Genomic DNA, 12945 nt, shown 5'->3' with positions numbered 1-12945 from the left:
CCACCCGCCATCCTGCTGCCTCGTCGGTCCCTAGAAACTTATGGAAATTCCAGCAGTCACTTCACTAGTTACTCTGTTTGACCTAAAGCAGCCATGACCTCTGACCCTAGGTGGGGTTGGAGGCTCCCTCAGCATCTGTCTGCAGAGAACCTTCTGGGGAATTCTCAGAAGCCACAGGAGGTGGGGGGCTTTACACTTAAGTGGAGTCGGATCCTCTGTCCAGGGGAGGGGTGATGGGGGCGGCGATCTCTGGGATGGTGGGTGGAGGCGGGCCCCTGGGTCCCCGCCTGCCGCTCCGCCCCCCGGGATTAGGGACTTTTCTCTGCTGTTGCTGCGGGACTGCGGCGGCGGCTGGCGGCGGGAGCCGGAGAACCGGCAGGCAAGACCGGGACTGGGAGGTGGGGAACGCTGGGCTCGGACCCTCCAGGGCCGCGGGGGCCAAGGGACAGCGGGGGTCCCGGCTGACTGTTTCTCCCATCCAGGATGAGGCTGCGGTTCCTGGTGGCCGCGCTCTGCGCCGGGATCCTGGCAGAGGCTCCGCGAGCGCGGGCCCAGCAGAGGGAGAGAGGTGGGCACGACAAGGAAGGACCCTATGTCCAGGGCACTGCACCCTGTCACCTGTGGCTGCTCTCGGCCTTCGGGCCGTATCCCGCCCCCAAGATGACCCCTCGCGCAGGCCTCCCGACTCTCTCCGGGCTTCCCAAACCCTCCGCGATCCTCGCTGTGTCCCCCAAACCGCACCCGAGCCTATTCAGACCCAACCTCTGACTCCTTCCCCAGATGCACGCGCGCTGTGTACGCCACCCTGTCCCTCTGCGCTGACCTCCCAGCCAGGCCAAACCCAGTCCCAGATCCACCCCCCAACCTCCGGCGCAGGCGACTCTCCCTCCCCACCAACCCTCCACGGGGGTCGTCTCCAGGCGCCACCGCGGCTCCTCCAAGGTCCCAGGCCCGAGCCAACTGGGGCCTGTCTGCATAATAGATGAGGGCTACTCCCGGGTCCCCAGCCCTAGTCTCAAGGGTCCACAGCGGGGGCAGGGGCGGCAGATTCCAAGAAGAGGTCGTGATCACTCCTTCCCGCCCCAGTGACCTGCACGCGCCTTTATGCTGCTGACATCGTGTTCCTGCTTGACGGCTCCTCGTCCATTGGCCGCAGCAACTTCCGCGAAGTGCGGGGTTTCCTTGAGGGGCTGGTGCTGCCCTTCTCTGCAGCAGCCAATGCGCAGGGTGTGCGCTTTGCTGCCGTGCAGTACAGCGATGACCCCCGGTGAGTGGTGCCCGGAGCCGGGGGCCCAGAGAGCTCACCAGAACCCCTCCTGCAGGGAGGAGCGACGATCCCCCACCAAAACCCTAGGCTAGCCTTCGTGGAACCCAGAGCACCCCAGCCAGGACCTCCTCTGGAGACAGAGCAGGGCTCTCCTAGGTGGAGCTCTGGAGCCTGAGACACCTCCAGACTAGGGCCCTGCCAAAGACAGGAGCTGTGTTTCTTGATCTGAACGTGGAGAGCCCAGGAAGGGGGTCCAGGGGCCTCAGATACCCCCTGCCTGCTGGACTCCCCATGTTCTAGCCCCCTGTTGCTTTTGGCCTCTCCACTCCCTAGAAAGCTGCCCCGTCTGGCCGACATCCACCTCCCTACAACTGGGCCCTTCCTACTACAGTTATTTAATTAACCAGACATCCTGTTCCCTACCCCCATCCCCCTGAGGCTGGGAACCCCAAGGGCTGCAGGCCTGCCTGGGCCCAGACACGGGCAGAACACAAAGGGGCGCCTGAGGAGTTTGTTAACTTGGGGGCTTCAGAGGTGGAGGGCAGGAATCACCGAACGAGGACCGTCAAGGGGGCCTGCCTGATGCTTAAACCCTCACCACAAAGGCCTCCTAGAGACCAGAGCCAGAAGAGGTCCTGGTCCCTAGCCCGTTGCCACCCTCCCACCCCGCACAGGACAGAGTTTGGCCTGGACGCGCTCGTCTCAGGGGGGGATGTGATCCGTGCCATCCGCGAGCTCAGCTACAAGGGGGGCAACACGCGCACAGGAGCCGCGATTCTCCATGTGGCCGACCACGTCTTCCTGCCCCAGCTGGCCCGCCCTGGCATCCCCAAGGTGACCTCTCACCCTACCGACCGTGCCTCCCGAGGTGACCCCAGGTTAGGTGTCTGAGGCAGCGCTGACTTGACCCCTGCACCTGTCCAGGTCTGCATCCTCATAACGGATGGGAAGTCCCAGGACCTGGTGGACACGGCTGCCCAGAGGCTGAAGGGTCAAGGGGTCAAGCTGTTTGCTGTGGGTGAGTACCCGGCTGCGGGGGCAGGTCGGCCGGGGAAGGGACCAGCCTGAGGGCACGTGGGCAGCCAAGCCCTGATTGCACGTCACCTCAGGGATCAAGAATGCTGACCCCGAGGAGCTGAAGCGAGTGGCCTCACAGCCGACTAGCGATTTCTTCTTCTTCGTCAACGACTTCAGCATCTTGAGGACACTGCTGCCCCTCATTTCCCGGAGAGTGTGCACGACTGCTGGCGGTGTTCCCGTGACCCTGCCCCGTGAGTTCCCGCCCACCCCGTGTGCCCTGACCTGGACCTCTGACCCCAGCCCCATCCCGGGTGCTCCTGGCACCAAGCTGGGGTGCTGTCCTCTGATCCTGCCCTGGAAGTGCTGACGGTACCCTCTGTGCTCCTGATCCTTACCCCCAGTGCCGCATCATAACTGCTGACCCCCGATCCTCCTTTCTGATCGCCCGTTCCCCCTTTCCCAGCCGATGACGCGACCTCTGGTCCACGAGACCTGGTGCTGTCTGAGCCAGGCAGTCAGTCCTTGAGAGTGCAGTGGACAGCAGCCAGTGGCCCTGTGACCGGCTACAAGGTCCAATATACTCCCCTGACAGGGCTGGGACAGCCACTGCCGAGTGAGCGGCGAGAGGTAAGGATGTCAAGAACGGTAGGTGGAGGGCTGGGGACTTGGCTGGGCAAGATGAAGTGACCTCTGACCCTGGGCAGGTGAGTGTCCCAGCTGGTGAGACCAGCATGCGGCTGCAGGGTCTCCGGCCACTGACCGAGTACCAAGTAACTGTGGTCGCCCTCTACGCCAACAGCATCGGGGAGGCCGTCAGTGGGACAGCTCGAACCAGTGAGCAATTCCGCTATCCTCTGACCCCACCCGCCTGATCACCTGCCCCAGCCACCCCTCCCCACTTCTGACTTCGCTAATCCCTGTGGGCCCTTCCCCCAGCTGCCCTGGAGGGGCCGGAGCTGACCATCCAGAACACCACAACCCACAGCCTCCTGGTGGCCTGGCGGAGTGTACCAGGTGCCACTGGCTACCGTGTGACATGGCGGGCCCTCACTGGTGAGTGAGAGGCGTGGGTCGAAGGGAGTCCCTGCACCTCAGACAGGATCGTAGAGTCCTGAGCTTGACCCCTCTCTGCCCCCCGTGCAGGCGGGGCCACACAGCAGCAGGAGCTGGGCCCTGGGCAGGGGTCATTGTTGCTGCGTGACCTGGAGCCTGGCACAGACTATGAGGTGACCGTGAGCGCCCTGCTTGGCCGAAGCGTGGGATCTGCCACCTCCCTGACCGCCCGCACTGGTGAGAAGGCTGGGTGCTTCCTTCAGGCTGGGTGGGCAGGCAGACAGGGCACGGAGGCCCTGACGTCCCATGTGCCCTCGGCAGACACTTCTGTTGAACAGACACTGCGCCCGGTCATCCTGGGCCCCACGTCCATCCTCCTTTCCTGGAACTTGGTGCCTGAGGCCCGTGGCTACCGGCTGGAGTGGCGGCGTGAGAGTGGTCAGTGCAGGGGGAGGATGGGCGGGCGGGGTCGGGGCTCTGCTCCAGCTGGCCTGACCCCGTCATCTTGCAGGCTTGGAGCTGCCACAGAAGGTGGTGCTGCCCTCCGACGTGACCCGCTACCAGTTGGACGGGCTGCAGCCAGGCACCGAGTATCGTCTCACGCTCTACACTCTGCTGGAGGGCCGGGAGGTGGCCACACCTGTAACCGTGGTCCCCACGGGTGAGGGCTTGGTGGGCCTGGCCGGGTGAGAGGAGAAGTTACGGGGGTCCCAGGCTGCCTCTCATGTGTGCTCTCCCACAGGGCCAGAGCAGCCCGTGGGCCCGGTGACGGACCTACAAGCAACCGAGCTGCCTGGACAGCGGGTGCGGGTGTCCTGGAGCCCAGTTCCCGGGGCCACTGACTACCGCGTCACTGTACGCAGCACCCAGGGTGAGGTGGACACAGCCGGCAGCCCCCTCCAACACACGCTGAAGTTCCAGCCCTCGGGGTCTGATGGCACCCTCACCCCACCTCCTTCCACTCCTGGATCTCCACGGCCTCCTCCTGTCTCCTTGTCCATCCACCCCCTAAGCACTGAGTCTAGACCTGTCACAGGGCCCGCCGCCCCCGCTCTGCCCCACCCGGCCCTGTCTTCACTCCTGGACCCACATCCCTGTCCATGGCTTTCACCCGTCTCTTCAACTACTAGCTCGATCCCTGCCCTTCTGTCACCCTAGCTGTGACCACTGTCCACGCTGACCTCTCATCCCATGTCCCCATCCAGTTCTGACCCCCTCACCCCACATCACTATCAGTGACCTGTCAATTCACACTGCTGCCTGTTCACTGACCCCTAATATTCTGTGTCCCCTACTAGCCCTTGTTATTCTGTGTCACCGTCCCCACTTACTCCGTCTTTCCCATGTCCTTATCTCCCGCCCTTTTCATCCCCTGGCCCGTCCCTCGCGGGCCCTTTTCATCCCGTATCTCTGTCAATCACTGACCACCATGATCCCACATCCCTGTGTCTCACCGACCCCTTTCTGCTTATCCTGCTTTCTCCTTTAGGAGTTGAGCGGACCCTGGTGCTTCCCGGGAGCCAGACAGCCTTTGAATTGGATGACGTCCGGGCTGGGCTGAGCTACACCGTGCGGGTGTCTGCTCGAGTGGGCGCCCGTGAGGGCGGTGCCAGCATCCTCACTGTCCGCCGGGGTGAGCACTGCAGGAGGCTCATGCAGGACACGGCCTTACTCGCTCGGTCCTAGTCTTGACCCCTGATCTCTGTCTTTAACCCCCAGAGCCAGAAACCCCGCTTGCCATCCCAGGGCTGCGGGTCGTGGCGTCAGATGTGACGCGAGTGCGGGTGGCCTGGGGACCTGTTCCTGGAGCCAGTGGATTTCGGATTAGCTGGAGGACAGACAGTGGTCAGTGTAGGGTGTGTGGGAGGGATGCTGAGGGGAACAGTCAGTGGCCATGCAGATGGCCATGCAGTGGCCAACACTTCCCTTCGACCCTAGGTCCAGAGTCCAGCCAGACATTGCCCCCAGAATCTACCGCCACAGATATCGTGGGGCTGTGGCCTGGAACCTCCTACCAGGTGGCTGTGTCGGCACTTCGAGGGAGAGAGGAGGGCCCCCCCGCGGTCATCGTGGCTCGAACTGGTCAGGGCCTGACGCAGCCCCCAGGCTCTCTATCTCCCGTGCCCTTTCAGACGCCCAGGCCTCCCCTCTCAGACCTTTGCTCCTCCTCAGAACTCCAGTCTCCCCATTCCGTCTCCCCCTCCAGTCTCCCCGTTCCGTCTCCCCCTCCAGTCTCCCCCTTCCGTCTCCCCCTCCAGTCTCCTTTGTCTCCTAAGCCCCCACCCTCTTCAGACTCCTCTGCCTCTTGCCTATGATCCCATTGACTCTGCCTTTGAACTTCCACCCCGTCATCTCTCAGGCCCCCACGGCCTTTTCTGTGGACCCGACTCTTACACTTTCTTCTTAGTCAGACGCCCTCACTGCCTCTAACCCCTCCGTAGGGAGCCTGTTACCGTCTCTGTCAGACCCTCTTGCCTCTCAGATTTCTGTCACCTACCACCTCAGATTCCCACTGTGCCCTCTGTCAGAACCCCCAGTTCTTCCCCCATCTGACCTATTCACTACCATCTGACCTATCCCCTATCAGACAGATATCTGCCTCCTATTAGGCTTTGATAGCTTTCCCCTATGAAATGGCTCCCAATACCTCCCCCATCAGACTCCCCGTTGCCTCTCCCTGCAGACCCACTGGGCCCAGTGAGGACAATTCACGTGACTCAATCCACTAGCTCATCTGCCACCATTGCCTGGAACAGGGTTCCTGGTGCCTCGGGATACAGGGTCTCCTGGCGCTCCGGCCACGGTGGGGACCAAGGGTTTTGGAGGGTTGTGGGGGACAAGTTTGGGTGGAATGGTGGCTGGGGGCTTCTTAGGGGTCCAGGCGGGGCATTGGGGGATGGAGTCTGGCTAGCCCTGGAGCTGCCTCCATTCTTACTCCTAGGCCCAGAGAAATCCCAGTTGGTTTCCGGAGAAGCCACCACGGTGGCTGAGCTGGATGGGCTGGAGCCAGACACTGAGTACACAGTGAACGTGCGGGCCCATGTGGCTGGTGTGGATGGGACCCCCGCTTCTGTGGTTGTGAAGACCCGTGAGTGGACCCTGGCCAGCTGCCAACCACACTTCTTTGGCTACCCTGCCCTGCTGTGTGTTCCCGACTGCCACAGCTGCCCACTCCATCACTGCTCAGTGACTTCTCTCTACACACTCACCCCACATGGACTAAGTGTCCACCTACAGTGACCTCCTGGCTGCTCCACACTGCCCTCTTCGAGGCACTGACTTCCCTCCTCTCATGGGCTTCCTACACTGATCTGTCTGCATTAACTTCTTGCTGACCTTCCGACCTCCCTGCACTGACCATGCCTGCATTGCCACCCCGTTCTCTCCCAGCCATCTACTGGCCCCTGACCCTTACCCCTGTCTCTACCCCCAGACCCTGAGCCGGTGGGCAGTGTGTCAAAGCTGCAGATCCTCAATGCTTCCAGTGATGTCCTGCGGGTCACCTGGGTGGGGGTCACTGGAGCCACAGCCTACAGACTGGCCTGGGGCCGGAGCGAGGGTATGGTTCCCTGACCCTGCCCTTGTCCTCCCTGGCTGGAAGTGCCCTCTCTGCTCAGCCATCCCCACCCCTGACCGTTGCCTTATGCTGGCCTGGCCAGGTGGCCCCACGAGACAACAGATACTCCCAGGAAACACGGACTCCGCAGAAATACGGGGCCTCGAAGGCGGAGTCAGCTACTCGGTGCGAGTGACCGCCCTGGTCGGGGACCGTGAGGGCGCACCAGTCTCCATTGTCGTCACCACGCGTAGGCGGAGCTTGGGCTGGGGCGAGCCTTGGATTGGTGGCCTGGACAGTTCGGGGGCGGGGTTTGTGCTCGAATGGGAATAAGGACCACAGCTCGGTAGTGAGCCTGCGGGGAGAAGGGATGAAGCCTGGCATAGGCAGAGGGGCCGATTGGTTTGGGATTGGTGCAGGGACCGGTGAGGGCGGAGCCTGCCTGATTCCCATGCTTTCTCTCAAGCGCCTGAGCCGCAGCCTGCCCTAGAGACCCTCCGCGTAGTGCAGCGAGGGGAGCACTCGCTGAGGCTGCGCTGGCAGCCGGTGCCCGGGGCGCAGGGCTTCCGTCTGCGTTGGCGACCTGAGGGTGAGAGGTGCCCTGGGTAGGGGGTTAGGGTCTACTGGGGGTGGGGCTGTTGGCGGGGTCTGGGAAGTGGGCGGAGTCAGCGAGAGTGGGCCGGATCTGTCAATGGGAGTCTGCAGGATCTGCGACCTTCCGGGGTCAGTCAGGTGGGTGAGATCAATGAGGGTCGGTCGGGCAGGGTCAGTAAAATGGGCAAGGTTTGCGAGGATGGGGAAGATCAATCAGGAGAGTGGGCCCGGTCATCAGGGTCAGTGAGGCTGATGGGCTTATCCTCAGGTAGGTGAGGGTCAGTCTGGTGGGCTGGTCCATTAATGCCGGACTGTAGCATCCTCTCAAGTGCCTCTGGCCTTCACCTTCACACTTGCTCAAGGTGGCCAGGAACAGTCTCGGGATCTGGGGCGGGAGCTCAGCAGCTATGAACTGGACGGGCTGGAGCCAGCGACCCCATACCGTGTGTGGCTGAGTGTCTTGTGGCCATCTGGAGAAGGGCCCTCCACGGAAGTGACTGCATACACTGGTGAGCCCAGAGGGCCCACCCTTCCCTGGTCTGCTCTTCTCCTACTGATGACCCCCCCTGATATCCTGCACCCCATGACCCTGAGTGACTCCTCCTGTAGCCCCCACCACTCCTGACTTCCCATGACACTTCCTTCACTAATTCAGGATCTCCTTAGATGTCTCTCCTCTGGGTTCTCAAGACATAGACTCTGTTTTTCGATTCCTCCTTCAGAGTCACCTCGTGTCCCAAGCACTGAACTACGTGTGGTAGACACCTCAGTCGACTCAGTGACTCTGACTTGGACCCCGGTATCTGGGGTATCCAGCTACATCCTATCCTGGCGGCCACTCGGAGTCTCTGGCCAAGGTGAGGGGGGATCAGGGTTGGGGTGGGCTGGCAGTGGGGCTCCCTGGAGGGCCTCTTGTTGAACTGAGTTTTGTCCTCTGCAGAAATACCTGGGGCCTCACAGACACTTCCGGGGATCTCAGGCTCCCAGCGGGTAACAGGGCTGGAGCCTGGCGTCTCCTACGTCTTCTCCCTGACACCCATCCGGGAGGGCGTACAGGGTCCTGAGGCCTCTGTCACACAGATCCCAAGTATGGTGGGCACAGTGGGCGGGGCCTAAGGGGGTAGACGGATGGGCCGACCACTTCGGTAACTCAGCCCCCTTCCGGCAGTGTGTCCCCACGGCCTGGCGGACGTGGTGTTCCTGCTACACACCACTCGGGACAATGCTCATCGTTCAGAGGCTGTGAAGCGAGCCCTGGGGCGTCTGGTGTCTGCACTTGGGCCTCTTGGGCCACAGGCGGTCCAGGTTTGGCCCCAGAGGCAGCCAGACTCCTACCTGTCCCTTCCCTTCCCCACCCTGGGTTCTACGCCAACTACCGTTTCCCCACCCCCACCCCCACCATGGACCCAGGCTTTCTGCCAGCCCTTCCCCAGACTCCACATCACCCAGCAGGTGACAGGGCTCGAGCTGCTTAGTTCCCTATCCTACCTTCACTGCTGACACCTAATCATTCAGGTTTAGTCATATACCTGGGTGCTATGTCTTCTCCCCCAAGGCTCTGCGTCCCCCCTCTCTGCTCTGTCATCCTCCCCAGGCTCTGTGTTCCCCCCACCCCAGGTCGGCCTCCTGTCCTACAGTCACCGGCCCTCCCCACTGTTCCCACTGAACAGCTCCCACGACCTTGGCGTCATCCTGCAGAAGATCCACAGCATCCCCTACGTGGACCCAAGTGGGAACAACCTGGGTAAGGACCGCAGTGGACATGGACTCTTGGGGCTTCCCCATTGGGGGCTCAGCGCCCCTGTGTTCTGACATGATCTTTCTCCCAGGCACGGCCGTGGTCACAGCTCACAGACACCTGTTGGCACCAGATGCTCCTGGACGCCGCCGGCAAGTACCAGGGGTGATGGTTCTGCTAGTGGATGAGCCCTTGAGAGGTGACATCTTTAACCCTATCCGCGAGGCCCAGGCTGCTGGTGAGGAGTAGGGCTGGTGGAGATGGGGCCTGGCATAGGGCTGGCCCCAGCAAGGTTGTCATACAAGCTGTCGGACCCCTCCTTAGGCCTCAAAGTGATGATCTTGGGCCTGGCGGGTGCTGACCCAGAACAGCTGCGTCGTTTGGTGCCGGGCGTGGACCCCGTCCAGACCTTCTTCGCCGTGGATGACGGTCCCAGCTTAGACCGGGCAGTCAGTGGTCTGGCAACAGCCCTGTGTCAGGCAGCTTCGGCCACCCAGGTTTGGAAGGGGCCTCTAGGGGGCTAGGTCATGGAGAAGAGGGGGCCTGGGGACTCTTGGTCGAACTGCCTGGCCTCAAAGAGACCCTGTGTCCACAGCCACAGCCACAGCCTTGCTCAGTGCATTGCCCGAAGGTAGGTGTCCAGGGCTGAGAGGGTGGGCGAGGGCCACGCTTGTGGTTAGTCGCTCTGCCCCTCATTCGATGTGTCTTTCCCCAGGGCCAGAAGGGGGAACCTGGAGAGATTGTGAGTGGCCCTGGCGGGGGGTAGAGAACAGGTTGGGGGTCAGTGGGGCGGGGGGTGGGGAGGTTGGAAGCCAGGGCTCACTGACCATTCTCCCTAGGGTCTGACAGGACAAGCTGGGCCTCCTGGCCCCCCTGGCCTCCCGGTGAGTGTCCCCACCCCGCACCTGCATTCAGTGCCCTGACTGGCATACAGCCTCCTTACCTGCTCTCTTTGCTCAGGGCAGGATTGGTGCTCCTGGCCCCCAGGGGCCTCCTGGTAGTAGCAGTGCAAAGGGCGAGAGGGTGAGTGTGGAGACCACTGAGAGCCCCCTAAGCCCCTCCTCCATGTTTCCTCAGGGTTTTTAGAAGAAAGGAAAGAGCCGGGTAATTTTGGAGGCCTAAGTGGACAGAGACTTTGGGGAGGGGTCTGAAGTAGAGGGGCCAGGGGAGTTCTGTGACCCCCTCGGAGGGTCTGGGTGGAAGTTTGAAGTCTCAGAGGCAGAGAAGCCTCATCACTGCCCTGTGCCTGGGGTTGGGCTTCATCCAGCTCAGAGGGGCCGCGTCTCTGCCTCTGTATTCGGAGGCCGGTGGGGTGAGGGCTCCTGATGAAGAGTAGTCTGAGCTCCTTCAGCAAGCCAGGGGCACTGAGGGAGGGTCCCTTCCTGCCTTGACCCCCTTCTCTCCTTAGGGCTCCCCTGGGGCTGATGGGGCTCCAGGCAGCCCCGGCCTCCCTGGGACTCCTGGAACGCCTGGCCCAAAGGTGAGTGAGCCTTAACCTTGTAGGTCATGTGATGGGACACTTTGCTTGAGTGGGTGGGGTGGCCTGACCATCCTGACTCTGGCCTCCCTTTCCAGGGCTCCCCAGGGTGGTCTGGCCCTCGCGGAGACCCGGTAAGTTTGCTGTACCTTCTTTGCTCTCTGAGCCTCTTCCCAGAGTTCTTTCTGCAGAGTGGGGACCTGGGATGGAGGGGCAGTGTTGGCCCGTGGGGGCTCACCCTGAGACGCACCCGAGACCAAGCATCACTCTTTGCTCTGTTTTGTCTTCAGGGAGAGCGAGGGCCTCGAGGCCCGAAGGGAGAGCCGGTAGGTGAAGGCGGAGGGAGGGAGGAGCCAGGATGTCCTGGAGAGGAGCAGGGTCGCGCCAGGCCAGACTGTGCAGGGCCTAAGGCGTGATAAGGACTACCTGGGGCTCCTCTAGGGGATTCTCCTACCTCGAGGCTCCTGTACCCTGAATCCTGCCTGCTCCTCTCTGTCCCTGCAGGGAGAGCCTGGACGGGTCATCGGGGGCGAGGGCCCAGGGCTTCCTGGGCGGAAAGGGGACCCTGGACCTCCGGTAAGTTCTAGGGTATGTGGGGGCACGTGACGTGTGGTGAGAGAACGAGCAGGCGGCAGGGCGAGAGCAGAGGGGTCTCTGGGGTCATTCTTTATACTTCGTCTCCTCCACCAGGGCCCTCCTGGATCTCGTGGCCCATTGGGGGACCCAGGACCCCGTGGTTCCCCAGGACTTCCTGGAACAGCTGTGAAGGTGACAGCATGACCCTCATATAGTCTCACCACCTGTATGTGATCCAGTGACCTGGTGACCCCATTTGAACCCTGCTGGTCGCTCTGAGCCCATGTGAACCCTTAACCCCCTGCCCTCCATGACTCCTCAGTTCCTACATGACCTTTGTAACCCAGTTGGACCCCATGTCTCTCATTCCTCCCGGGATCTTGGGGAGTGGACGTGTGGTCCAGAGTCATGGGGTCACGATCTGTCTTCCAGGGTGACAAAGGTGATCGTGGGGAGCGGGTAAGTGAGGGAAAGGTGTGCAGGGGTCGGCTTGGAGTCTGATTGCCCTGAGCCACCCCTGACCTGCTGTTCTCTCCCAGGGCCCTCCCGGACCAGGCGATGGTGACACTGCTCCAGGGGAGCCTGGGCTGCCGGTGAGGCCCTGGGGACCATGCTCAGTGGTGTGGAGAGAGGGGCTGGGTGGGTGGGCGCTGGGCTGAACAGTTTGGGGGGCACATTTTTGCTTACTTTTTCCTAGGGTCTTCCTGGAAACCCCGGACTTCAAGGCCCAGTTGGTCCCCCTGGGGAGAAAGGAGAAAAAGTAGGAGAGCTGACATCTTGGTGTCCCAGTTCTGGGGTGGGGGGCCCTGGGTGCCGGCAAGTGGGGTCTTCTACCCATCTGTTTCTCCTTCAGGGTGACTGTGAGGATGGAGCCCCAGGCCTCCCAGGACAACCTGGGACCCCGGGTGAGCGGGTGAGTGTAGGGCCAGGGGTACTGAGTGTGGTGGGCATAGCTCCAGCCCCGACCCTCAGCCATCAACCTTCTACTCCACCCTTATGCCCAAACCCAAATCTCTGAACCCCTTCCAGGGCCTACGGGGACCTCCTGGAGATGCTGGCCCCAAAGTAAGTGCCTTTTAGGAAAGGTCAGGGATGAGGGGTGACACACTGGGACCCCTGTAGGGTTAGGGGAGGTGGGAGGGTCAGGAGATGAGTTCTTTCCAGGTCAGAGGTCGTTCAAGGAGGGATGGTCGGAGTTCGAAACACCTCTTCTGGGGTTCGATAGTCAAGGCCCCTCTCCTGTCCCTCTCCCCTCAGGGTGACCGAGGATTGCAAGGGGCTGTGGGTGAGGATGGAAAGAAGGTAAATGCAGCCTGGGGGGGCTCTCAGGGCCCTGGGGGTTCTGGAGCCAGACTTGGCTGCGACCCATTCTGTTTCATCAGGGAGAACGTGGAGCCCCTGGCCCAGTGGGACCCCAGGTGAGCCCACTGACCCCGATGCCAGCGCCTGCTGACCTGGACTCTGGGCCCCCTCCTGGCTCTGACTTCTTACCCTTGACCCCCACTGCCCCTGTCCCTTGACCCCTCACATGACTTTATTCCCGCCGATGCGGGTTCTAACCCTCAAACCCAGGGACCTGCTTTTAGCTTTCTGACCCTGCTGAACTGACCTTGACTTCCACTGACCTGGGGTTTGACCCCTCCTGCTGAGTTTGACCCCTGCAG

The 12945-nt window shown here is 62.1% G+C and overlaps 1 protein-coding gene across 1 annotated transcript in view; it reads left to right on the top strand.

Annotated features, from left to right (window-relative positions):
• Positions 1-356: 356 nt before the first annotated feature.
• The window catches only part of COL7A1 (collagen type VII alpha 1 chain), a 32604-nt gene continuing 20015 nt past the window's right edge, over positions 357-12945 (top strand). Inside the window, exons 1-43 of the mRNA XM_011375452.2 lie at positions 357-568; positions 1087-1267; positions 1942-2101; positions 2192-2285; positions 2377-2538; positions 2751-2914; positions 2992-3121; positions 3224-3340; positions 3431-3577; positions 3662-3778; positions 3852-4001; positions 4083-4211; positions 4830-4973; positions 5060-5185; positions 5279-5422; positions 6024-6143; positions 6282-6428; positions 6774-6899; positions 7000-7146; positions 7363-7485; positions 7853-7999; positions 8213-8347; positions 8431-8577; positions 8659-8795; positions 9108-9234; positions 9320-9466; positions 9553-9725; positions 9824-9859; positions 9944-9970; positions 10068-10112; positions 10189-10251; positions 10637-10708; positions 10804-10839; positions 10996-11031; positions 11210-11281; positions 11396-11473; positions 11714-11740; positions 11821-11874; positions 11979-12041; positions 12135-12194; positions 12311-12346; positions 12539-12583; positions 12664-12699. Coding sequence (XP_011373754.1) covers positions 484-568; positions 1087-1267; positions 1942-2101; positions 2192-2285; positions 2377-2538; positions 2751-2914; positions 2992-3121; positions 3224-3340; positions 3431-3577; positions 3662-3778; positions 3852-4001; positions 4083-4211; positions 4830-4973; positions 5060-5185; positions 5279-5422; positions 6024-6143; positions 6282-6428; positions 6774-6899; positions 7000-7146; positions 7363-7485; positions 7853-7999; positions 8213-8347; positions 8431-8577; positions 8659-8795; positions 9108-9234; positions 9320-9466; positions 9553-9725; positions 9824-9859; positions 9944-9970; positions 10068-10112; positions 10189-10251; positions 10637-10708; positions 10804-10839; positions 10996-11031; positions 11210-11281; positions 11396-11473; positions 11714-11740; positions 11821-11874; positions 11979-12041; positions 12135-12194; positions 12311-12346; positions 12539-12583; positions 12664-12699 — 4512 coding nt within the window. The 5' untranslated portion in view covers positions 357-483. The remainder of the gene's footprint in view (positions 569-1086; positions 1268-1941; positions 2102-2191; positions 2286-2376; positions 2539-2750; positions 2915-2991; positions 3122-3223; positions 3341-3430; positions 3578-3661; positions 3779-3851; positions 4002-4082; positions 4212-4829; positions 4974-5059; positions 5186-5278; positions 5423-6023; positions 6144-6281; positions 6429-6773; positions 6900-6999; positions 7147-7362; positions 7486-7852; positions 8000-8212; positions 8348-8430; positions 8578-8658; positions 8796-9107; positions 9235-9319; positions 9467-9552; positions 9726-9823; positions 9860-9943; positions 9971-10067; positions 10113-10188; positions 10252-10636; positions 10709-10803; positions 10840-10995; positions 11032-11209; positions 11282-11395; positions 11474-11713; positions 11741-11820; positions 11875-11978; positions 12042-12134; positions 12195-12310; positions 12347-12538; positions 12584-12663; positions 12700-12945) is intronic.

Source organism: Pteropus vampyrus, unplaced genomic scaffold (genome assembly GCF_000151845.1).
Source record: "Pteropus vampyrus isolate Shadow unplaced genomic scaffold, Pvam_2.0 Scaffold271, whole genome shotgun sequence".
NCBI lineage: Eukaryota > Metazoa > Chordata > Mammalia > Chiroptera > Pteropodidae > Pteropus > Pteropus vampyrus.
Note: the sequence above shows the minus strand (reverse complement) of the source record. Positions and strands in the feature narration are given on the sequence as shown.